Source organism: Fundulus heteroclitus, chromosome 16 (genome assembly GCF_011125445.2).
Source record: "Fundulus heteroclitus isolate FHET01 chromosome 16, MU-UCD_Fhet_4.1, whole genome shotgun sequence".
Lineage (NCBI taxonomy): Eukaryota > Metazoa > Chordata > Actinopteri > Cyprinodontiformes > Fundulidae > Fundulus > Fundulus heteroclitus.
Genome location: NC_046376.1, coordinates 21,257,350 through 21,282,422, shown reverse-complemented (window position 1 = coordinate 21,282,422; position 25,073 = coordinate 21,257,350). Strand labels below are relative to the sequence as shown.

Below are 25,073 nucleotides of genomic sequence, written 5' to 3'. Positions count from 1 at the left end.
ATAGATTTAGAGAGCCTTCTGCGAGACAAAGACGCCAAATCTTTGCCAGCGCTCAGGTAGCGGACTAAATGCATAAACTGAATAAAAATTTAGTTCAACAAATTTTTAGTTTAGGGTATGCATACAGTGCAATCAAGTTATTTGAGCATTTTTATTACGATTTTTGGTGTTCCTTTTTACATATTTATTTGTTATTTATGGTTTTAAAACAGGGTAAATGGCACAATAAGTGTGGAAAAAACTGTGAAATTAATTAACAGTGTCTATACTTCAGCGACCCACTGTACATACAGTGTATATAGCCTTTTATATGCTATTATGCCATGTTACTTTTGGTAACTGTTATTAAGAGTGGCGTAGGAGCTAACTAACCACAGGCTGAGGAACTTAATTAAAAACCTTTTAAAAAATCAAAATTAAAAGCCTTTAAACCTAAAAACCTTTGAACTTGACTCTTGGATATTTTAAACTACACCTATTTAAAACAACGAGCCCAACACCAAACAGGAAGTACTTGAAGATGAAACATCTTGTCCACTCCAAGACCCCTCGAACTATGATTGGTGGTTAGTTTCTGCAAAACTCGGTGATTGGTTTTTATAGTCGGAAAAAGTCCGGAAGTGCAACCGCAGCTGATCCAATCACCGAGCGCCTCGGAGTTTATAGTGGCGATGGGCGAGGCTTCAGTTGAGAGGCGTAGCTGGAGCTGGGTTGTCTTGTGAGAGATTATTCCGTCTGTCGCTGTCACGACTATGTTTTTCAGGTATTTTGTGTATATATTGCCATCCACAAATGTTTGAAACAGTAGTTTTACTCATGTTATGCGTCGTCCCGAGCTTTAGGATAGGTTCAGGTCGGTCTAAAGTGGCTTCTTTTCCCGGGTGAATCTGAGCTAAGCCTCATTAGTGAGATTGTCTCGGGGCTTCCTCTCCGTTTTGTTTTGATTCACTGCTAGTCTGTATCCACTTTAATGAGTGACTTTTTGCCGCATGTTTTACGCTGTGTTTTAAGTCGAGCATAACTGTATGTTACCTCAGGAGCGCCTAGCACAGTCACATATGGCTGAGGTAATACCCACCGGCTCCCCGTTGCTCTTGCCGTCCGTCATGAACGCCATTTTCCAGGCTCAGGGGGATGAAGGCACCGCCGCCGCCGCCGCTGGGCCTCCTGCTGCGGACCGCCAGAGCGGGGAGGACTACCTGTTCGTGGAAACCACGCATCCCAACACAGTCCTGTGGGGTCTGAACAACATGCGGCTCAACAAAGCCTTCTGTGATGTGACCCTGTGCTGTGGAGGACAGGAGTTCCCCTGCCATCGCATTGTGCTCGCATCCTTCAGCTCCTACTTCCAGGTGAACATCCTAGCCTCACAGGTTACACTTTTACCTACCATGGAAACCCTGAGTTATACGTCCTTTTCTTTTCTCCCTCTCTGCAGGCGATGTTTTCCGCTGACCTGCTGGAGTCCAAGCAGGAACGTGTTGCCATCAATGGAGTTGAGCCCCAGATGATTGGCAACCTGGTGACCTACGCCTACACATCTGGGGTCTTGATCACTAAGACAAACGTACAGGTAGGTGATCCCTCCTTTTTTTTTTTTTTTTGTCAAACAGGGGCGCTCCTGGGGACAGAGTTTTATTTATTTATTTATTTTTGTGCGTAGGCGCTGCTGGCAGCGGCCAATTTGCTGGATGTGATAGCAGTTCGGGAGGCTTGCTGTCGCTTCATGGAGCGCCAGATGGATGAGACGAACTGTGTGGGAATTCACTGCTTTGCCGAAGCCCACTCCTGCAAGGTGCTGGAGAAACACAGTATGGAGTACATTCTGGAGAACTTCAGCACCGTTTCCCAACAGGTGAAGCTTGTTTTGCATTTCGTTTAATAGGCTTGTGACAGCGACGTACAGTTTCGGCTAATTTCATCCTTGCTTGCCTTTTTGACAGATGATCGGCAAATCAATCACTGATTCATCTTTTGTTTTTTATTTGCTAATTGTAAAAAAAAAAAAAGAGAAAAAATCAGAACTGAAAACCGTTCTTGACATAAGGTGTTACAAATATTGTACAAGAATACATTTTTATTTTTGTTAGGCCAAAGAAAATGGGCAGACTTAAAAGGAAATCTGCATCACCAATTAAAAGCCTGATGGGTAACTCCCACTATACATCTTTTTAAAATGTTAAACATAACAAAAAGAATCCAATCCATTTAGACTCCATGTTATCCTTTTGCTCCCAACCAAAGGCGTCTGAATTTCCTCACTCATCTTCTAGTTCACACAGGTTTGTCATTACAACCAAATTACAACCCACCCCCAAAGCTCATTTATTAATTCAAACTAAAAATCTGACTTGTGTACGTTCTGGACACACACGGTAATATATTTCAGGCGTTGTGGTGCTCAATGCAGCATTGCAACTAAAGGGTGCTCTCCATTAGATTTAGTTTTTCCCTTTTACGTTGAAGTCAAGGACAAATTGAATGGGATATTTCTTTTGTTCAGTCAGCACTTATTGACCATTACTGTACCTACACTCGTTCTGTGACCAAAACTGATCCTATAATGGGAGTCTGCGTCATGTCCTACCACCAGCTTTACTTGAGTCGGTCAATATTTCTTAATGGCAGTATGATCTTGTGCTGATTTTTATGTCCTTCTTTTTCCAGGAAGAGTTCTTGTCCCTCTGTGTGGACAAACTTACAGAAATCATCTCTAGCGACCTCCTTGACGTGCCTAAAGAAGAGATGGTGTTCGAGGCCGTCATGCTGTGGTTGAATAAATGTCCCTCTCGCAAGCAGGGCTTTGAAAAGGTATTGCTGCTGTGAGATCTGGTGTTGTTTGTCACGGCCGTGTGGTTCAGAGTCTGGTGTGGCGTTACTTTTGCACTATTTAATGAGGATGTAAAATGGTCTTTATGTGCTTCTGTTTTAAATATAAACACTCAACAAGTCCCTTAAGAGGTCAGCTAAACGGCTCCCGTTTGACCTGGCTGCCTGGCGGAGCGGCGTCATCTTCTCAACCAAAACTCACTGAATGCTCAGAAAGCAAGGATGTGATGACAGGAAAGCAGAGAGGATTACGAACAAAAAATTGTAACATGATGCTAAAAGCACAAGTGTTGTTCAGGTCTTTCTTGAGGATTATTAGTCTTTGATATGTTTTTATTCTCATGACCTAATCTGTTTCTATTCGGTAACCTAATATTCCCTTTTTGTTAGATTTTATAACTATGGTCCAAGTTAAATAATGTGAGACTATCCCATCCTACAATGTGCAATATTTACACACACATATTAGGCAATTTTTATAGCAATATATTTTATTTCTGCAATGTACATAACATCCAGGACCGTGCATACAGTACCTCTTAATGTTTACACTGAATATAATAAATTTTGATATTTCTGCGCTGTTTGCTGTTGGCTTTAATTTTATTGTACATATGTATAATGACAATGGGCATTCTGATTCTGAGAAAACCACAATTTTTGTTTATTCAGTCAGTATTTTATACAGGTGGCACAATAAATTAAAATATGATATGCCTTTTTTTAAAATTCAGCATATTGTTAAAAAAAACAATAGCCCTTCATAGAGGGAAGGGCTAAGAGGGATTAAAACCTTTCCCAGAGGTTTCCCTCTGTCACAAAATATAAATGGAAGTCAAACTGTCCATACTTATTGTTTATTCACTGTTTAGCTATATTTCCTCCCGTCATATAAAAGCTGATTTAGCATTCTGCCAACTGATAGTGGTGGTTATAAAGTAGACTGAAACACAAGTTTAAAACCCTGATGTCTTGTCTGATAAAAGACGTCCCTGCTTGCGTTTGTCCCTCTAAGGTGCTCGAGCACATCCGCCTGCCTCTCATCAGCCCATACTACCTCCATGACCTGATCGAGTCTTTAGACGTGGTGAAGGAGAACCAGGCTTGTCAGAAGCTCATCTCTGAGGCCAAGGATTACTTGCTGCTGAAGGATCGACGTGGCGAGCTCTACAGCTCCCGAGCGAGGCCTCGTAGATCCACAGGTACAGACAGCCGCATCAGTAACCTACACTTCTGCAGGAATTGAGCCTTTTTTTTTTATTATTATTATTATTTATTTTTTTGTTTTTTGACATGTGTAATGTCTACTTTGCCAGAAAACACTCTAAGCTGTTTCCTGGGGTCCGTTCTTCGTACGTTGCTTAAAACATCCGAGATCAAATCACGCATCCAAGATGATTTCATCCGGCTAATCATGATCCGGCTAATTGGGTTCTTCGAACACACCTGTTGTTTACGATTAGTATGGCTGGATTGAGTTATCTGAGACAACTGCGCGTTCATGCGTTTGTTTAAAAGGGGAAATGTATCGATAGTAGAAACATTGATCAGCAACGCTGCTATTGGCTGTTCAGCATGAACAAAGAACGCGCACAGTTTTTTTTTTTTTTTCCCAAGCAGAACAAGAGCTTGGAAGGTTATGCCGAATTTGAGTCATTAATTAAAACACCTCAAAATCTGTTAAAGCCAGGAGAGAGGGCTGGCAAAAAGTAGCAGACAAATTAATGCATAAATACTGTCCATGGTAGATGTTTCTATCACTTTCTACAGTATTAATTTTTGCATTTTAATAATCTCATATTTACTTTGTTCTTTTATATCAGAGCCTCCACGGGACCCACTAGAACATGGGGACAAGTAAAAGTGAAATACAAGAATATTCTACAAAATGGTAGCCTTTAATCATACTTTATTTTAAAAAGGCACTTGTTATGTCAAGAGATCCAAATTTCGGTGTCATTCCTTAGAGACGGGAAGTAAAGGACATGTGCAAACTGGGAATTTTAACACAAAAAAAAACAATCTTTATCCATAAAAAATGAAAATCTTCCTTTTCCAAGTCATCCACAGTTTACACGGTAAAACTGTATTGCTCCGTGTCTAGATAATCCATCTATAGTTTTTTTTCCTAATACAATATACAGCTCGACAGGAAGCAACCCTTTCAAAGTAAACTAAACTTCACAATAAAATGGCCCGAACAAATCTTCTTACTGAATAGGGTAAAAATAAAAAGCAAACCATCATACAAATAACTTAAATATTTTATATTTATGGCTCTAACACCACTTTTTCCTCTTTAAAAGCCACTGTTAAATGATGTGTTTGTCTGTTTATAACAGCCACCAAGAAAAATCTCTCTACAATTACACTGTCGCGCTGCGCTAAAGGATCCTGTCTATTGCGCAATACGCGATTAATTCGAAAAACTCTGCAAATTATTCTTGCACCTTCCGCAACAGGTTGCTGTTGTAAAAATGGACACGGCTACGGCAGACTTCCCTATCTCCTCCGCTTATACAGCAGTGATCTAATCTTGTTTACATGAAATAAGCCTGCTCTGGAGCAGGTTTAAGCTGGCGCACATGTTTCTATGACAAGTGCAGGAAGTCTTTCGAAGAACCAAACGATCCAAGATCATGCCAAATCGTCAACAATGAAATCCTGCTAACTGAGTTAGCGACGTACGAAAAACGGACCCCTGGTGTTTAACTTCCTCCATCTTGTTGTTAAACTCTGACTTTCTTCCCTGCTAAGAGTATGGTTTCACCACATGCATGGCGTGTTTTAGAAAGATGTGCAGTTCTAGTTTTATGCCACACAAAGCATTTTTTAATTTCTGGGTCAAAAGGTTAAACATTGATCTTTCTCTTCAGTTCAGAGCACCTTCTTCCACATGTTTGACATACAAACATCAAAATGGTATTGTGCCCTATTTGTTGGTACTCGCCGATACCGATGCCACCATTTTAGTGCTGGATCGGTACCCCGTCCGATACTGGTATCAGTGCAACACTAGCTATAATTAAACACTCTTATTAAGAAATACTTCTGTCCAATTCTGAAATGAACATCAACAGAGAAGGGGAAATTACTTTAAGCTGTCAAATTTTATGTTTAACCAGTAATTGAAAACAACCTAAATGTATGTCGGTACATTTTAGTCAGGCTGTTGTGAAAGTCACTCCTTGAAAATGATAACTGCATGGCCTATGGACTTGGCAAGCATTGTATTAGATTTGGGGCGTACCCCCAAAGGCAACAGGGCCGCAGCTCACTTCTCTCGCACTTGTTTCTGTACCAACAGGAACCGTCGAAGTGATAGTGACCGTTGGCGGAGAGGACGACAAGGTGGTGCTGCGCAGCGTGGAGAGTTTTGATCCCGTCACGAACCACTGGAAGAACCTGGCGTGCCTTCCCTTCGCCGTCAGCAAACACGGCCTGGTCGTCTCAGGTGAGGTTCATCCTCGTTCGTCCTTCGCTAAACGAGGTGCCCCTCGGTTTTCACGTCTCTCTCTTCCATCCTTGCGTAGACTCGACTCTCTACTTGGCGGGAGGAGAGTTTCCTGACGGCTCGGCCAGCAGAGAGATGTGGCGCTATGACCCCTGCTTCGACTCCTGGATGGAGATGGCTCCCATGAATGTAGCGCGCTCGGAGTTGGGTAGGAAAACCTCCGTCATTTTCTGCCGTATGCCGACAACTTATCCCGTCAGTTAACGTTTGATGGGTTTTTATATTACAGGATTATTATTTTAACAAACTGCCACTTTAAAGGGCTCAATATTACAGCAGGCACTTCTGTGGGATGAATTATCTTGATCATGTCTGCGAGGTGCAGCTAAAATTGCTAAATTTCAGGTCTGGTCATGCTGGATGGCTTTGTTTACGCCGTCGGCGGATGGGAGGGCCGGGGTCGGCTGGACTCGGTGGAGTGCTACAATCCCCACACCAACTCCTGGCAATTCATGCCGTCGGTAAAAATGGCCGTTACGAGTCCTGCGGTGGTGGCCCTGGACGGGCTGCTCTACGTCACTGGTAAGGAACGCGCTTGTCGTCCTTAACAAATATTTAACATCAAGAATATTCATGCCAGAAAAGGGGGTGGGCTTGCTCTCCTAAATTTCAGGGTTTATTATTGGGCAGCGAATCTGCAAAAAATAATTTACTGGTTTCAGGCTCCAGACACAGGTTGGTGCAGTGAAGAGGCAAAGCTCTGTAATCTGTCAACACTTCCTGCACTGTTAACAACAAAACTCCCCCTCTCCCCATCACGGGTTTCCTCAAGTCCGGTAGTGCGTTCAACATTAAGAATTTGGATACAGTTTAGGCAAGCATTTAAATTGTCTGACCTTTCTATGTTAAGTCCTATATGTAACAACCACCTTTTTTCTAGCTGACAATCTTGATATTACCTTTACACAATGGGAAAATCCCCATTTCCACCTAAGTCAGGGGTGTCAAACATACGGCCCGCCGAACAATTTAGTCCGGCCCTGTGGCTAAATGCATTATCATTATAAAAAAACTTTTTTTCCAGTGTCCTGTCTGGCAATGTGGCAATAAGATGCCACAAAGAGCTCATCAGATTTGACTTTCACAAGTGGACAAGATAAAAGGAAGAGAATGATAAAACAATTATTTAAAAAAACATGTACTTCGTTTAATTGAAAATATGCAGTTCCTATACTGTCCACGAGGGTCGCTGTGTTTTAATTAGCAGATTAAGCTTCAGGTGTGGAAAAATTTAAATAATTTCTTAATTTTTATCTGTTTGATGTATTTTGTCATGCAGGACAGTGTTTTTAAGTTCCAAAAAATGTGAATAAATGTTTTTCAACATTGTATAATCACTGTGATCAGTTCTTATGCATAATGCACAAGTAAATGTTTAACTGAGTAAAAGTATTGTTAAAATTTACTTAAAAACGCTGAGGTTATTCATAATATATTGTGTAAAAGTGAAATTAACTTAATATAAAAATCAACAAGTCTACATTTATTAGTTCTATTTAATCTTGCAATGAGTTAACTCGTGTGGCCCTCTTGAGATCAGATTAAGCTGTATGCGGCCCCTCAACCAAAATGAGTTTGACACCCCTGACCTAAGACATCAATGTGGCTTTCCGATATGATGATGATCCTAAAAATTGAAAAAGTTAAATACTTTCTGAAAGGATCGACCAAAACATTATATAAAGTATATGGCCCTTTACTGGGTTATTTTGATAAACTTGTAACTCTCCCTTCTCACTAGTAAACAAGTCCCAATGTAAAGTGTTTCCATTTTGGGATAATAATCCCCCCCCCCCCCCCTTTTTTTTTTTTTCTTTTTGCCGGCACAGGGATAGTTGGGGTTGGATGGGGTTTATGAAAATATAAAAATGTTGAATTGCTGTGTGGTTCTTGTTGTACTGTACACGGTCAAAGGAATTGTAACAAATGCTAAACACTACAATCTGAATGGCATTGTAAATCTGTTTTAACAACAAAAAAAATATGATAAAAAAAATAACATAAAAGAATATTCATGCCAAAGTTTCCTGCCGACGCTCGCAGGTGGCGCAGTCCTTGAGGACGGAGACGGCACCGACCTCGCTCAGGTTTATAACCCCAAAACCGCGGTGTGGACGGAGGTCGCCCCCATGCAGATCGCGCGCTCCGGTTCAGCTGCTTGTACGCTCAAAGGAAAGATCTACGTTATAGGTAACAAAGTCACACCTCCTCGTCATTTTTTTTTTTTTTTTTTTTTTTTTTTTTTTCATCACACGCCGTCAGATTCTGATGAGGTGGTTGCTTTCCAGGCGGATGGCATGCCTCGACGGAGAACACTGATAAGGTCGAGTGTTTTAACCCAAAGACCAACCAGTGGACTATGTGTGCTCCCATGAAGGAGCGGCGCTACCGGCCGGGGGCTGCTGTCGTGGATGGAAAGATTTATGTCCTAGGAGGTGAAGAGGGTTGGGACAGGTGAGCTGATCCTTTTTTAAATAACAGTTAATAGAAAGTGCATATTGAATCCATATTTACCTTTTTTGCTGATTATTCTCTGTACAGATATCATGACACTATTGAGAGATACTGTGAAGAATCTGATACCTGGGAGATAGTCGGGGAGATGCCCACCAGTCGCAGCTGGCTCAGCTGCGCGTCTCTCCAACTGAGGAAAAACGTCCACATAAGCAGCCCTCCTGGCACTCCGACCGAAAACTGAAGCTTAACAAAGAGGAACAAGGAGCCTGGAGGAGAACAAATGGCCGTTTGGGTTTCCTGTGGACTCTAGTCAATAATGCCTTATGGAGTTAGTCTGGGACACTTACTCCATGATATTTTCTTACAGGATCTCAAGTTACTGTGACCCGCAGTTGGAGCGTGAGCTCTGTTCGACGTTAATGTATTCAAGGTACATTTTGATATTTGGTCACCGACAAACTGAAGATGTTCCCGGCCAACGTAATGTATTTGTTTCCCCAATTATTTTGGAGATGAACGAACAAAAGTTAAAAAAGCTCTGTGGGATGTATTATGTGAATATTTTTAAATGTTGTGTGTGTTTGGGGGTTGAGGGGGGGGCTTTTGTAATTAAACTTCATACTTTCAGAATGATTTTCTTTTCAACCTGTGATTTATGTAGAATATATATATATTTTTTGTATTGTCTTGTGTTTTTCCATGCTAGTGAATTTATTTTGCTTGTTTGCAGTGCATGTGAGTGAGTCGGTCCTTCTGGGCTGCTAACTTTATTCAGGGGTCGCCACAACAAATTATTACAATGTGCACACAGACTTGGCAAAGTTTATACACGGGTTGTCCTTTCTGACGCAACTGCAATTCAAACCTGGGTCCCTAATATCAAAGAAGATGAATACATCACCAAGTTGTGTGACTTCAGTGGGAAAACTAAATAAAAAAAAAAAGGGAAAAAGAAAACTGCAGCATAAATATTGAGCTCCAGTGTGGTACTATTAAATTTTATTTATATAGCGCCAAATCATGAAACATGACTTTGTAAAGTACCTTGAGATGACAAGTTCAATCATATTATACAGATTGGGTCAGATTATACAGATTGGTCAAAAATGTCCTATATAAGGAAACCAGTTGATTGCATCAAAGTCCCGACAAGCAGCATTCACTCCTGGAGAAGCGTAGAGCCACAGGGAGAGTCGTCTGCATTGTACATGGCTTTGCAGCAATCCCTCATACTGAGCAAGCATGAAGCGACAGTGGGAAGAAAACCTCCGGCAGAACTGGGCTCAGTATGAACGGTCATCTGCCTCGACTGACTGGGGGTTACAGAAGACAGAACAGAGACACAACAAGAGAGACAAAAAAGCACAGAAGCACACATTGATCTAGTAATCTGTTCTACATTAGATGGTAGTAGCAGGTTATCTGTCTTCTCTGGATGATGTCACAGTTAACAGAATGCCAGACCAGGTGTACCTACTATGAAGAAAAAAGAGAGAGGTATCGGATAAAATTGATTGAGCCTGCTGCATCCAAGCCACACATCAGCAGGGCAAAGCATCTGATAGCGTGGTGTATAACACAATGCCACTGATCTCTGGAGAACACGCCCTTCTCCAGCTGCCAATCTGATGGAGGAGGACTAATGGTTCTTGTCTGACTCCACTGTCCCATGAGTAAAATTTGTTGGCTGATGGATGCCGGTGTGGGGCTGCTTTTCAGGAGCCGAGCTCAACCCCTTAGTTCCAGTGCAATGATCTCTGAATACTTCACCATATCAAGATATGTTGAACAGTCGCATGTTCTCTACTTTATTGAAACAGTTTGAAGATGGTCCCTTACTACGTATTTTCCTCTTTCAACATGACTGCATAAAGCAAGGTCCATAAAAACATAGTTTGGTGTGGGTGACCTTAACTAGCCTCCACAGAGTCCTGACTTCTACCTGACAGAGCAGAGACACAGGGCCTGGTCCTCTCATCCAACGTCGGCATATGACCTCACAAATGCCACTTCTGGATAACTGGAGAGAAAAAATTTATTAAAAAATGTAAATGCATTACAAAACCTTGATGACAAGCAGCCTTTCCAGAAGAGCTGAAGCTTGTTACTGATGCAGTGGGTGGACCAGCGTCACGCTGAACCCTCTGGATGAAGAATGGGATGTGAATCAAGGCAAGTGAGCAAATACTTCTGGTAATATAGTGTATTTTACAATATCTGTACAATAAAAGTTTAGGGTCCTGGAAAAGCATTGGAATTATGTGACCTGCAATGGGTTGCACTGAACTTTATTCAAGAGTATCTGAAGTAATGGGGTTGAATGCAAAAACGGCACGGTTTTCAGGTTTATATTTAGGGAAACTTTAAACACTGTAAAATGCCCCTTTCACCAACTACTTTATAAGGATCTGTCACAGAAATCTCCCTATTGACTGAAATCTATGGTTACAGTGGAGAAAATGTAGAAAAGTTCAGGAGGTATAAATATTTCAGTTAATTTGGCAGCTGCCCAGGATTGCCAGTCCAGCAGGGGGCCCCAAAGAGCGCTTCTCATAAAGAGAACATCGTGTTTGTTTTTTAATGCCCAATATTTATATGGTTTTGATAAAAATATTTAAGATTAAAAATGATTAAATGTATGATCTATTTTTATTAGGGGTAATTTTTTGGGTCTTCCACAATTTCAGGGAAGATCTGAAACACTTTTATTTTTTTGGTGACCAACATTGAAAAACAAATGAAATATTTGTGGTTGAGGGTGTAAAGATAAATTTGAGGGGTTTTTTTGTTTTGTTTTTTTACCCAAAAAAGTACACCAAAAATCTTATTAAACTGAAGCATTTTACAATGAACATATGTCACAGTAAAAGATGAACAAATAAATAGAAATTAAGATAAATGTAGTTTTAAATGTAAATAGCAGTATGTTTTAAATAAGTTTAATGTTTTAGGGCAAATGATCAAGCTATAGTTTCTGGTTAGATGTTTTCTTTATAAACTACGTGTATGTTGAGGACTTTTTTACTTTTCCAGTCAATAAACTAAACAGAGCCCTGACCTCTGCGTAATGGTCTCTATACATACCTATAATGTTCCCATCAGAAAAAAATGAGAAAAGATCAAGCAAGTCATTAAGTGGGTTTCATGTAAATAAAGGAAATATCAAAACCTGTTTTTCTTCCGGTCCGTGTATGTTTTGGGTTTTCTCATCAGAAACCAGAGACATAAACTGAGTACTTGAGAGAAAGGAAAAATAGCCAAATTTCTGCCTAACACTGACAGCTCATAATATTTTGTGACTCTAGGAGGCGCTGTTTCTTCACCTTGAATTCTCTCAAACATGAAAGTACAACGCAAAAAGAGCTGGCTTGTTTGAATAGGAAAAATAAAGTGAGTAGGGAAAACAACGTTGTACCCATGTTGCTTTTTTCTATATATTCCTTTTTTTTATATAGTTTTCTATAGTCTCATTTAGAATTAAACATAATTATTATAACCATACCAGGCGACACATGCAGGAGAGGTATATCTGCAGGTTGTAGTGGGAGGTAATTTTAGGGTGTCTTTGCCACGCAAACATTGATTCTGCAGATGTACCTAATTGCATGAGTTTGCTGTGAGCTTGATAATCACACAGAACATAAAGACAGAAAAAAAAAATGGCTGTGATTCTATCTATTCCCATCTGTCCCATTTCTGCCTGCGCTGATACCAAACCAAGTGTCATCCATGTTATTACAGCTTACTTTAAATCCTATGATTCTTCAGTACTTCTGTAAAAGGTCTATAGGCTACACATTACTCATTCACATAACTGTTACCAGAAAATATGAATATACATGTGCAAATAAAGAAAACAGTTACCTCAATCATATTTATTTGAGCCTGCTTTCTCTCTGTAGGTGTATCAAATCCTCCAATTCTCAGATGACAAACAAATTCAGATTTGGACACAGAATGTGTGGGCTTCGGCTTTTCAGTCCCACTTCTCATGTCCGTGCTGAATGTTTTTCATACCTCCTCACTTAGTCACATGACATTTTGTTACCTGCTTAAATTCAGGCCATAATTTAATAGGACAAAATATGCAGTGGCGTTTCATTAAAATTGTTTAAGTTTCAGAGCTCGGCCACAACTAGACATTTGGAGTTAAAGTGAGATGCCCTAACTAAAGCTACAGTGTCAATATTGTTCAGGAAACTGACGTAATTGTCTACATTGTTAACCTTACACCCCGTGATAGTCAGGTGTTTGTATGGGTGTGGCCTATGAGAACTGAAATGTGAGGTTATAGTGACATTGATGCTCTGCATCTATCCTCACATTTACTCTGGTCATGCAAACTAAATGTTTACACGGTTCAAACAAGGGAAAACCAAGGCGTGCAAACTTCCTGGAACAAAAAATATATGATATATGACAGAATTAATCCGCTTCTAGAAGTATAAAATACTGTATGCTTCCATTTGTTTGTTTTTTTGTTTCATTGAATCAGAAATGTCTAGTTTTTGAAAATGTTGAACATGAAAATAAATTTGTTCTCATTTGTTTTTGGTCCCCCAAAAAATGAATTGAATCTTTTGTACTTTATAACAAACATCTAACTTGGGTATTTGTATACAGACCAAATTCCTCAGGCATATCACGAGTAGCTCTAAGTGGAACCATTGATAATAATAATAATAATAATAATAATAATAATAATAATAATAATAATAATAATAATAATAATAATTAATAATAATTAATAATAATAATAATAATAATAATAATAATAATAATAATTAATAATAATAATAATAATTAATAATTTATAATAAAAGAAAGCCTGAAAGCGTTTAGTTTCAAGCTTTTATTTTGAAAACCGGAAGAGGCAGGCGGCCCGGCGCATTGTGGGTAAGTCCGCCGCCATATGCGTATTTCTGCCGGCTGAAGGAGAGAACGGGGAGCCATGAAAGGAGTCCGTTCCCTTAACAGTTTCTCGGTCAGTTGTGTTTGTTTATATATAATTATCTGTAAGCAGTACAACCAGATAGATTTAAAAGCGGGTTTGTCTTTTTCTCCTCCTGCTCATAAACGGAAGGCTGATTTAGCTGCCTCTGCTAGCACGGTGGCTAATTAGCTTCCCTACTGTTCTGATAAACCTCTGTAGCTGGAAATAAACAGACGAGGTAACTCACCCGAGACTAGTGACTGCTCCTGAAAGCCGTAACTAATCCTGCCAGGGACGATAAACTACCGGGTGGATGAGTTTTGACCTGGTTTCGTTTGTTTTGCTCAGCTGGGTGCAACCTGAAGGTCATCTCTGAGCTCATTTCCCTGTTGTTAATTTGAAAGGTGATCGGCGTGAAATTGTGAGATCACAATGTTGTGACATTGACACAACCTAGCGATGCCCCGTGACAGCCATCCCGGGTTATGTGGACAGGAGACAGTGTGGGGGGGTCCTGTAAGGTTAAACACATCCGGTGTGTTGCTACCTGCATGGCTTTAAAAATCTGTTCGTCTTACTTTAATCGGTGTTGGCGGCTGAATCTATTGGTTTATGTGGGAACATATTTAGAAAGCACAAGCGTCTAATACTGATTTGTTAATTCACCCTAAAAACTATCTAGATTTAATCGTTTGCTAAATTATTTTTATGCCTTAAACCTTTCTGAAGTTTATGCAACAACAAACATCAATGTCTTCCTTGGATTTTAGAAAGCAACACAAAATAGTTCATGAATATAAAGACCAAGTATTATTATTTTTTTTTAGAAAGATAAAAATCTAAAAATAGTGTTGTGCTTTTGCTTGATAATTTTTATGTAATTTCAGTCTTTTGGGGACACTTCTCTACCAATTTTGCAGATTAACTGGAAAGCATCTGACTGAATGACTTTGGAAAGCAGAGTTTTAAGGCATGGCACTTGAACTATTATAGCCTGTATATATGGCAGCCTTGTATACTCTGTAAAATTGAAATGAGTGTCTGCTGGACAGCTTTCAAGTCAGCAGTCTGACCTCTGATTGGAAAAACCACAACATATTTTGATTTCGAGAAACTAAATTTTGGATTTGTACTGGCTGTAATTCAGAATGATCTAAAGTGAGAAAAATTAAAACTTAAAAAGTAGCAGAGGGAGCATTAAAACTGTATACATTTTTAATTAAGTTACTGTAATGAATACATTTGGGATGATATTCTAACACGTCTGTAAATTAACCAAAATCCTGGGTGGTTAAATGTATTCTGTTTGATTTTTAAAAGCATTTTTTCATGTTGATTGTTTTAAGTGTAGCTTTGTAAAAGAACGTGTAGAGCACATGTTTATTTTTAGGTTAGAGACTCATTCTCTGTCCCACATTTCCCACAGAAACGCTGCTATGCTGCGGCCAGGCGGGGCCAACCTCTGACTGAACCCCTGGCCAATGTGAAACCTGCCCAAGCTGCACCTCTCCCTCCTCAAAACGTCCAAGTAGGCGCTGCTCACTTAAATGCTGGAATATTTGTTTCGTGTTTTTATGGCGAGCGTAACTGGAAAACTGAGGATGGTGAACAATTCAGTGGAAAATAGCAAATGATCTTAAGCTCTCGATAACCGTCTTCTCTGCTGCTCCAGGTGTCGAAGCTCCCCAACGGGCTGGTGATAGCGTCGCTGGAAAACTACTCCCCTTTGTCAAGCGTCGGCGTGTTTGTTAAAGCCGGGAGTCGCCATGAGAATGTGGAGAACCTGGGTGTTTCTCATGTCCTGCGGCTCGCTGCCAACCTGGTAATACGAGCATGAGTTCGTGAGGAAATTCACCTCTCACGTCACCGTTTATGGACTCCATCTTTCTTTTATCGTAGACCACCAAGGGAGCGTCTGCCTTCAAGATCTGCCGCAGTGTGGAGGCTTTGGGAGGAAGCCTGAGGTGAATATATAGGCTCTCCACACGCATACAGTATCTCCTCTAATTAAAACAACGTGTGACGATGTGAGTCGGCTCTGCTCTCGTTTGTTTGCATCCAGTGTGACGGGATCAAGAGAAAATATCGTCTACTCTGCAGATTGCCTGAGAGACGACCTGTATGTTGTTTTGATTCTCCTGTTTCCGTATATTTTGCTGTTACTTAAATTACCGCTCCAGCTCACTTCTTGGTTTGTGTTTGACGTCCCGTGTAGCGATTCGCTGTTGGACTTCCTGGTCAACGTGACCACGGCTCAGGAGTTTCGGCCGTGGGAGGTGGACGAGCTGACGTCCAGGGTGAAAATTGACAAGGCTCTGGCTCAGCAGTGTCCCCAGATAAGTGCGTATCAACCAACCCTTTGTGTGCTTTTCATATTTTGTTTCAACGCCCGTAAATTTCATTAGGATTGTATGTGACATACCAACACTAAGAAGAGTGTAATTGTGACGTGGAAGGAAAATTCTTGATTTTTGAGGTGTTTTACTGCAATTGCAAGACTTTAAGGGGCACTTGTCTGCAAGCTGCACACATCAATTGTTTTCCTCCATTCTTCTGACGCCCAGTCATATTTGAAGGAGTCTACAGCAATCTTTAATTTTAGCCACAGATTCTTAATTGGATGCAGGTCTCAATGTTGACTTTCTACCACATTGACTTAAGCCATTTCATATGAGGCTCTGAGTTTCTGTCCTGCTGGAAGCTGACCTTCTGCCGCTGTCTTTCTCTTTCTCAAACCTTCTGCAGCCTCTAACAGATTTTCTTTCAAGATGGCCTGGGGACTCATGTACGAAGCGTGCTTACACACAAAAGAAACTTGCGCCGCAATGTTTAATGTCCAATTTAGCATGTACAAAAGAAATTAACGATGCGTGAAATGTGCAGCACCAGCGCAAACTTCGTTAACTGACAATTAAAAACCACAAATTATTAAAACTCACCTGAATCCACTGAAATCTTAGACCTTTCAGTTTTATTAAACCCAAGAAGCATCAGACCTGATGCTTTTTCACAAGTTTGTGCTTTTATGGTATAAACCTGTACAAAGAAATGGAATCCCATTTAGCCACAAATGATACAATAGCTTAACAGCCATCAAAATGATGGAAACAACCTCAGTCAGATGTAAACTGAATCTTCCTCTGTTTTTGTCACATGTTGATGTAAATGCACATCGGTCATGAAATGCATGTGACTCATCTAGCAGATTAACTCCTTGTTGTTTTGATTCCTAAGGTGGAAACAATCGTGCGTCGCCGGTGCCGTTTCACGCTCTAACTCCTCTGCGGTCTCTGCAACCTTAGCTTTTCAGAAGGAGCTGACTGAGAGGTTAGGCAGTTACCATCCCTGACCCGCCCCATACGACGATCTCCTCTATATGTTGTTCAGATACATAAAAATCGCCTGAACGGTGGTTCTCATTTGCAACGAGGAGCCGATTTCCAAATGTAATCAGAGCTAAACTGCACTCATATTGCTATAAACCTGCTCACCTCAGGGTTCCGCTATATTATCATAGTAATTATAATTACACTCATTACAATAGTTGTTTCTGGAACCAAATAAGAGCGTGCTCCGTGCGTGATTGATGACTCGTTTATGTAACATCCTGACTTGTCTTAAAGATTTAAAGTCCTCCACAGCATCTGTGTGGGGACAGACTTCCTAATCCAAGTACGGGAGGCATATTCATGTCATTTCAGTGATTTTTGTGTACTAATGATCAGCATTAAGCTATAATCGAGCTCAAGGCAGCAGCTACAGCGGCGTTTGAACTTGATAAACACACTGCAAAAACGGATCTAAAATCAAGTAAAATGTTCTTAAAATTAATGTTTTTGTCCTTGATTTGAGCAGGTAAATTATATTATGTGCCAATGGAATGAGTATCTTGAGCCCTAAAATAAGATAATTAGACATCCTGCACTTGAAATAAGATGATGGAGATGAATTGTTCCTGTTTTAAGTGCAAATATTTTGTTCCATTGGCAGATGACCTTATGTACCTGCTCAAATCAATGACAGATACTCATTTTAAAAAAAATATTGCTTATTTTTAGTTCAGCTTTTGCAGTGAAAATCAAATGCGAGCAGAAAAACGTTATATTTTCAGCCAGTTTCTTTAATGAGTCGCTAAAGAACCTGCTGTTTCGCTGTAATTCACTACAAATATCCGTCCAGGTGTCTCTTGCCATAATTATTTAGACGCATGGCGGGTGACTTGCAGGTATTTTTACTGATTTGCATATGTAATTGGGACAGAGTGGCCGTGGGTACACTTGCAGGTGTTTCCAATTCAACTCAAATTGGGATTTATCAAGCCAACGCAGCGGAGCCCCGTCTACACGTGGTTTTGTAAATCTGAATTTTTTTTTTTGTACGCCACAAGTTGCAGGATTCCTCTCTACCGCCAACGTTTAGCATGTGAGCTGCACAATCTTTTGCACATGAGGCCCCACGGTATTTATTTCCGTCCAAATTCTGACGACCAGCCTCTCCACACCATGATGCTGCCACCGCCACGCAAAGTTTTGTTTTTGTTTCGTTAAAAGTTGCTTCTCTGTTTTTTTCTTTTGAAGGCGTGATCGAGAAGCTGCACGAAGCAGCATACAAGAACGCCTTGTCCAACTCTCTGTACTGCCCCGACTTTATGGTTGGTCGTGTCTCCTCTGAACAGGTTTGGATCTTTTTTTTTTTCTTTTCTTTTCTTTTCTTTGAACTATATTGTGATTTACACCATTCTGTAGGCGAGTGGCGTGTACGAATGTCTGTGAAGCAGTGTTTGGTAGTCGTCGTGTGGCTCTCACACATTTCTCCGGGCCTTTCTCCTCCCCTGTAGCTCCACTCCTTTGTTAAGGATACTTTCACCACTGGCAGAATGGCCCTTGTAGGAGTAGGTAAGTGTAGTCTTGTCTGTGCTGCTCTACTCACGTAGATCTTGTTTCCTAACAAGTTGTCGGTTAGGTGGATCTGTGCGTTTGCTTTATTGGGTCTCTGTTTAAGAATGCACAAACTCAAAGCTAAGTCTAAAACTGGCCCTGTGTCTAATTCATGTATCCAGGTGTCAAGCACTCTGTCCTGAGGCAGGTGGGCGAGGGTCTCCTGAGTGCCCGCAGTGGAGCTGGAGCACCAGTGGCTAAAGCAGCGTACCGTGGAGGTAAACCCTTGTTGAAAGCCGTAAGCGATAAGAGATATATTAACCTTTTTGTCTTCTTTACTGAACCTCTAATCTGACAGCCTCATTCAGGGATATGCACATTTGGTTTTTTTTTGTGTGTACAGATGATACAACTTTAATGATTTTTTTTTTTTCAATCAGGAATTAACTGTCTGACTTAAAATATATTCTTGCTTTTTGTTAATCCACCCAGCATCAGGTTTAAGTACACACACATGTATCACCCCTAATACTGAATGTCCCAAGGCCAGTTGAGCAGAAAATCTATTTTTTTTATTTTCTTTTTGGCTTAAAAAACTCCTGCCCTAATTTGTACACTCTAATCAGAAATGTTGATTGGTAGGTTTCTTCCACAGACCCAGCTTTTAAGGCAAGGCAAGTTTTATTTGTTCCAAAGTGCTTCACATTAGAAAATCATGGGAGAAGAAAATATATACAAAAGTACACTATAGAGGGAAAATAAAGGAAATGAAAGGAAAATCGGACCACAGACAGAATTGACTCATGTTTCAGGTAATATTGTGGAGCGTTTTATGATAGTCTACATATTCCCAAGTGAATTCACAGGGTGCCCTTCCAGAAGCCCGACTAAAACTGGCAGCAGCCCACAAGGACAAGCTGAGCGAGAAAAGATTTACAATCAGACGCGACTACGGTTGAGCTGATTGTTAATAATGATAGGAAGAATGTTTGGATAAATCAAGGTCAGGCTTGCAAACCTAAAGAACACACCATCAGCTGTTAAGCATGGCGGTGGCAGTATCACGCTTAGGCGCCGTTTTGCTCCATTTGCAGTTGTAATAATTCTTCCACTGAGTCAATAATTTGTCAAATCCACCTTTACATCAACAGCTAGAGGGTTGAAACATGGACCCTGTGAGGTACTAAGAACTGACAGATCACAAACACACATGAATAAATGATTCTTAGAAGGGATGACGGAGGCTGATCTTAAGCTTCTGGCATGACCCCCAGGCTCAGCTCTGTTGGTGTTTTTCCATAATGTTGTCAGGCTGTTTGTTGGTGGCCATAAATAGATTGAGGTTTTTTCAAATATTAGTGAGAATGTATGCTCAGTTAGGCAAACCATTATGAATAATTGTGTAAGATGTAGATATAAAATAATAAAAAAGGCAATCAATGAGGCAAGAATCTCTCAAAAAGGTGATAAAACAATGTCCAAAATGTATTTCTGCTCTGCCCAATAATAAACGATAAAGCCTTTATTGGTATTCAACCCCTTCTAAGAACTGATCAGCTATTTGCACGATTCTGCTGGTATTTTAATGTTTAATTTTGGTAAGTGGAAGGCCTCCTTGGCATCACCCCTGACGTTGTCAGATCTGCTTGATGGGATGAAAACTGGCCAATTTCAGTCTCCTGCGAGGCAATCAGCACATCCCTGTTGTGTCAGTACGCACCAGCTGTCCTCATCTGAGTTGTAATTACAGTAACATTTTGTGTGAAGGTGAACTGCGAGTGCAGAATGGAGATGACCTAGTCCACGCGCTGGTCGTCAGTGAGGGCGGTGTGACGGGCACCGCCGAAGCTAACGCTTTCACCGTGCTGCAAAGGATCCTGGGAGCCAGTCCTCATGTGAAGCGGGGCTCCAGCATCACCAGCAAACTGAGCCAGGGTGTGGCCAAAGCTACCACGCAGCCGTTCGACGTAAGCTGAAGACCAGTGATACTGGGATAGCGTCCAATGAAACCGTACACTTGCTTGTTTTCTGAAAAAATGTGTGGATTGTCAGCAGGTTTTACTTTTTTGCTCCCGCAGAATTAGATTTTTTTTTTCCTTATCTGTCGGTGCAGAGTTGAAAATAATATTCCTTGTTGCCGCTGGTTGTCTTCAGGCCACTGCGTTCAACGCCTCATACTCTGACTCTGGCCTCTTTGGTGTCTACACCATTGCACAAGCTGACTCCGCCGGAGAGGTAAATCCTAATTTGATGTGAAATGAGCATAAAAGGCCTGAATGTCTGTGCACCCACCTGATCCTCGCTGCGTTTGTGTATGCAGGTGATCAGAGCCGCCATTGCTCAGGTGAGAGGCGTTGCAGACGGAAGCGTAACTGAGGCGGACATCACCAGAGCAAAGTGAGCTCACTCAGAAAATGCAGCGTTCATATGCACGCGTTGGCTCTCCTTAACTGTATCTTTGTGTGCTGGTTTGCACAGAAACCAGGTGAAAGCAGAGTACTTGATGTCCATAGAGAGCTCTGAGGGCCTGATGGAGGAGATCGGGGCTCAGGCTCTGAACACTGCCGCCTACCAGGCTCCTGAATCCGTCCTCCAGGCTATAGACGCCATCACCAAGGATGCCGTAGTTAAGGTACGTCCACAGGGCAAGTTATCATCAGCTGCAGTTATGTTTATTCCTTTTATTTCCACCACAACTCTTGTTTTATTCACTTAAATAATGTGTCCATGGCTAATTTAAAAGATCACAGCAGAAAGCGAGAAATTCAAACCATTAAGAAACGACTAACATTTCAAAACTGACGGTTTGTTTATTTGCAACGCCTCCGCTTCCTCGTTTGACCTCAGGTTTGTTGCCATGGTAACAGCACTGTAATGTACTCCTCTTCTGAAAAAGGCGCTTCAAGTGCTTACTTTGTATCACCAGCTCTTAAATTTCTCTTCCCGACTTCTCTCTATCTTTTGGAAAAAGGAAAATAACGCGTTGGTGGAATACGATATTCTGTTAAATCTAACCAGTTTATGCTGTTTTTTTTTTTTTTCAATAGCAAAGTGCATGTAGAGGGCTTACTCTGCAAAAACCTCTTTGGTTAGCCATTCAAGAGCTTGACCCATGAAACAACTGTATAAAACCTCTTGATTTTGATCATTTTGGGTGGCTTTTAGAGGAAATTGTATGAAAAATCATATATATATTTATTTATTTCCTTGGGGGAGGTTTAGGTTTATCATGTTGACCCTGACATCAGAACAGTTTAAATCCACACTGGTTTCAAATATTTGATAAAGCCTAACTACTGTAGTGTTTGTGCATGAGCTATGAATTGAAGATCATGTTAAAAAAGAAACCTGGCTTGCAATATTTTCTTACAGATAGAAATCTTAAGTGTGGCGTGCATTTGTCTTGAGCTCCGATGCAGCCGATGCTTAGTAGAACCAACTTTAACTGCAAATCTTATGACGTGTCGTTCTATTGGCTTTGCACATCTAGAGGTTGAATATATGCCTGTTTTACTTTGAAAGAAAACTCAAGTTCACTCAGCCTGGATGGGAACTTCCGTTGGATTCAGATTTAAGTTAGGACTTTGACGCAGCCATTGTCGCTCTTGCTGTGCATTTAGAGCCACTTTGTTGCTGGAAAGTAAACCTCCACTCCAGTATAAACCCTTTTGCAGACTCTTAAGGTTTTCCTCCTAGGATTGTTTTTGTGTTTAGCTCCATCCTCCATCTAATCTGGCCAGCTTCTCTGTGCCTGCTGAAGAAAAACATCCCCTCTGAATAATGTTGCCACCATGTTTCACAGGGAATGAGTGTCCAGCTCCACGGTGATTTGCAGTGTTAGTTTTTATACTCACACAAATCACTGTTTCTTTTTGGGCCTTGTCTGAATAGAGCACCTTCTTTCACATATAAGCTGTATCCGCTGCTTTGCGTATAGGAAACTGCAAATATTACATCTTTTGGCCAGCTCTCAACAAAAGCTTCTTCTTGCCACTCCTCTGTTAAGGCCATATTTGTTGGTAATTTCTCAGACCTGAGCCTAAGCTTTCTGCAGCTCCTTCCAGAGTTGCATGGGCCACTCGGCTCCTCTGATCAATGCTCTCATTGGTCTTCATGAAACCGTTTGCTATCTAATGTTCTCTATGTCTGAGGTCTTCACTGAACACCTGTACTAAGTTACCTACAGGACATTTTACTAGTTAGGTGACTCTTGAAGGCACTTTGATTCTTCTAGATTTGAATTTTTTGGGTGTCAGCATGAAGGGACTGAATGCAAATGCATGAATTCAAATGACATTCGCCAACGTTTGTGGTCGTGATGTTGAGGGTGAAAAAGCTCAAGTGTTGAAGTTGCACTTGCATGGCACTTTATATTTATTCACTGACTATGAACTGAAGTGTTACAGGCTTTATTTTATTCACTGTTTTAAAACAGTTTCTCATGAAACATATGAGTTTATTTCTACTCCTAATACTTCTCTTTTATCTTTGTAGGCAGCCAGACAATTTGTTGATGGCAAGAAGACCATGGCAGCAAGTGGACACCTTATTAATACACCATTTGTTGATGAATTATGAAAAAGAAAATCATCTAAAGACCTTTTTATTTTACCTCAGAGTCGGCGCGTTGGCATAAATAAATAAAAAGAAAACAAAGCGAGCTGCAGAATCATAATGCATTTGATCTTTTGTGGATTTTTTTTCTTCTCAGTTTTACTGTATATTGTTGTAAATTACTGGCAGTGAAACATCTGGCTGTCAGGTAAATTCTGCGTCTTGTTCCGAAATCGGTCATAATTTAATGTGATTGAGGTCCGAAGGAAAAAAGACAACTGTTCTTCATCCAATTATAAAATATCCCATGGCAGCTTCTCACATGGGATTGACGCAGTGCAAACACTAGAAGAGAAAGCATTCTTTGTTTCCACCCAGTAAGTGTTCAGCATGACAGGGTACTGTTCTGATCCTCAGCCAGTGGAGGGACCCAGAAGGAAGCACAAGGATCCGTTCAGGTGTGACTGCTGTAGGGATTCGGGACGCTTCATCCAAATCGGGCCGCCACCATGTACGTTTGTTCGGTTACGTTTAACAGCTGCCATATTATCTTTGACCTTTTATCAGTTCAGAGTGTCATGGTCATCATGTACATAAAGGAAATAAAATAATTATGGATTAATTTTATTCTTGTTTTTTTATTGTCTGTGCATTTACATTATGGTTTTTATCTTTATTTTCTTACTGGTTACCGCAAAAGAGTTTGGATTTTGTTTTTTTTAGTTACCACTTTCTAATCTTTCTTTGGTTACTAAGTGAATGGATCTTTTAACAAGATGTTAGAGAACCAAGTCAGCATTGGAAAAACAAAGCCTACAACAGAATTTCTGAAAACTGCCCAACAAAGGTTTTCCTTAAATGTATGAACTTTTTCACAGTTTACAACCACAAACTTAGTATATTTTATTGGGATTTTATGTTGTATACTAATAAACAGTATCACATGACTAATGTGGAAGGAATTCTAATTCTAAATTGTAATTTTAACAAAACAAATCTGAAAAGTGAGGAGTTTTTTTTCTGTTTTTTACTCTCTTTATTCTGGTACCCTTAAACAAAATCTGGTACAACCAGTTACCTTCAGGAGTTACAATCTTAAGAGTTCTGTGTGGGCATCAGAGGTTTTGAGAGAATATACCAGATTTTAACCGGGGTTGGGTTCTAAAACTCTCCAAAGAGCATTGTTCAATCTAGCATCTAAAAATGGAAAGAGTATGACACCGCTGTCCACCGAAACTAATGGGCTGACCGAGTAGAGTGTGGTAATTTTGGACGAGCTGCAGGCATCCTCAGCTGAAGTGGGAGAATCTGTGGAAATAAGATTCATTAGCTGTGCCAGGTAGGGGACACAGAAAACATGTCAGAAGGTGCTCTAGTCAGAAGAGACAGAAATGTAATTATTTTTCATTTCTTTGGCACTAGTGGCTTTTATTAGACAGTAAGCTGACAGGAAATGGGTTCGACAGAGGGAGAAGACGTGTGGCAAAGGTCCACAAGCAGGGACTCAAGCCTGGGATGGCTGCTTTGCTGTTGTATGGATGTTTATTTATAATTCAGCTGGTTTAATACATGCATACCAACTTTACTCTTTTTTTGGGGGGGATGAGGGGGTTATAACATGGTAATAAACAATTTATTACCATGTTTTGTTTGTCTGTCGAATCCCTGCTGGTCATCTTCTACGCTGCCATTATTTAGTCTGTTTTGTGCCCGTCTGTTGCTGTGTGGTTTGCCTCATCCATTAAACAGGACAAGTCCAGACAGCAACGCACAATTAGGATCATCTGTACTGACTTTCCCTCCGTTCTGGGCTTGGTCAGGAAAAGAGAAGCCGAAATCTCTGCAGACCCTGCACACAAACAGTATACTGTTTACAAAAACCCGCCGCCACAGAGACAGTGTGATGAAC

The 25,073-nt window shown here is 40.6% G+C and overlaps 2 protein-coding genes across 4 annotated transcripts; both read left to right on the top strand.

The window, feature by feature from the left end:
• The first annotated feature begins 657 nt into the window (after window positions 1-657).
• Window positions 658-9,445, top strand: si:ch211-256e16.3 (kelch-like protein 1). 3 transcript variants are annotated; one of them, XM_012868088.3, is made up of 12 exons: window positions 658-763; window positions 1,038-1,352; window positions 1,439-1,573; window positions 1,664-1,855; window positions 2,668-2,811; window positions 3,845-4,031; window positions 6,137-6,283; window positions 6,363-6,491; window positions 6,689-6,865; window positions 8,387-8,533; window positions 8,632-8,797; window positions 8,885-9,041. In XM_012868088.3, exons 2-12 carry the CDS (start codon window positions 1,059-1,061, stop codon window positions 9,039-9,041), a joined length of 1,875 nt encoding a protein of 624 aa, XP_012723542.1. In that variant the 5' UTR covers window positions 658-763; window positions 1,038-1,058. The 3 variants fall into 3 exon arrangements, with proteins under 3 accessions (XP_012723542.1, XP_012723548.1, XP_036004202.1); XM_012868094.3 differs by having other exon boundaries at window positions 672-763; window positions 1,125-1,352; XM_036148309.1 differs by lacking the exon at window positions 658-763 and having other exon boundaries at window positions 1,059-1,352; window positions 8,885-9,445.
• A 4,237-nt stretch (window positions 9,446-13,682) lies between these two features.
• LOC105930091 (cytochrome b-c1 complex subunit 2, mitochondrial) lies at window positions 13,683-23,791 on the top strand. Its single transcript, XM_012868104.3, has 14 exons — window positions 13,683-13,784; window positions 15,160-15,261; window positions 15,406-15,555; window positions 15,633-15,697; window positions 15,796-15,852; window positions 15,949-16,073; window positions 18,311-18,408; window positions 18,571-18,628; window positions 18,793-18,888; window positions 20,378-20,577; window positions 20,765-20,845; window positions 20,931-21,007; window positions 21,089-21,242; window positions 23,105-23,791. Exons 1-14 carry the CDS (start codon window positions 13,752-13,754, stop codon window positions 23,186-23,188), a joined length of 1,380 nt encoding a protein of 459 aa, XP_012723558.1. The 5' UTR covers window positions 13,683-13,751; the 3' UTR covers window positions 23,189-23,791.
• Window positions 23,792-25,073: the final 1,282 nt, after the last annotated feature.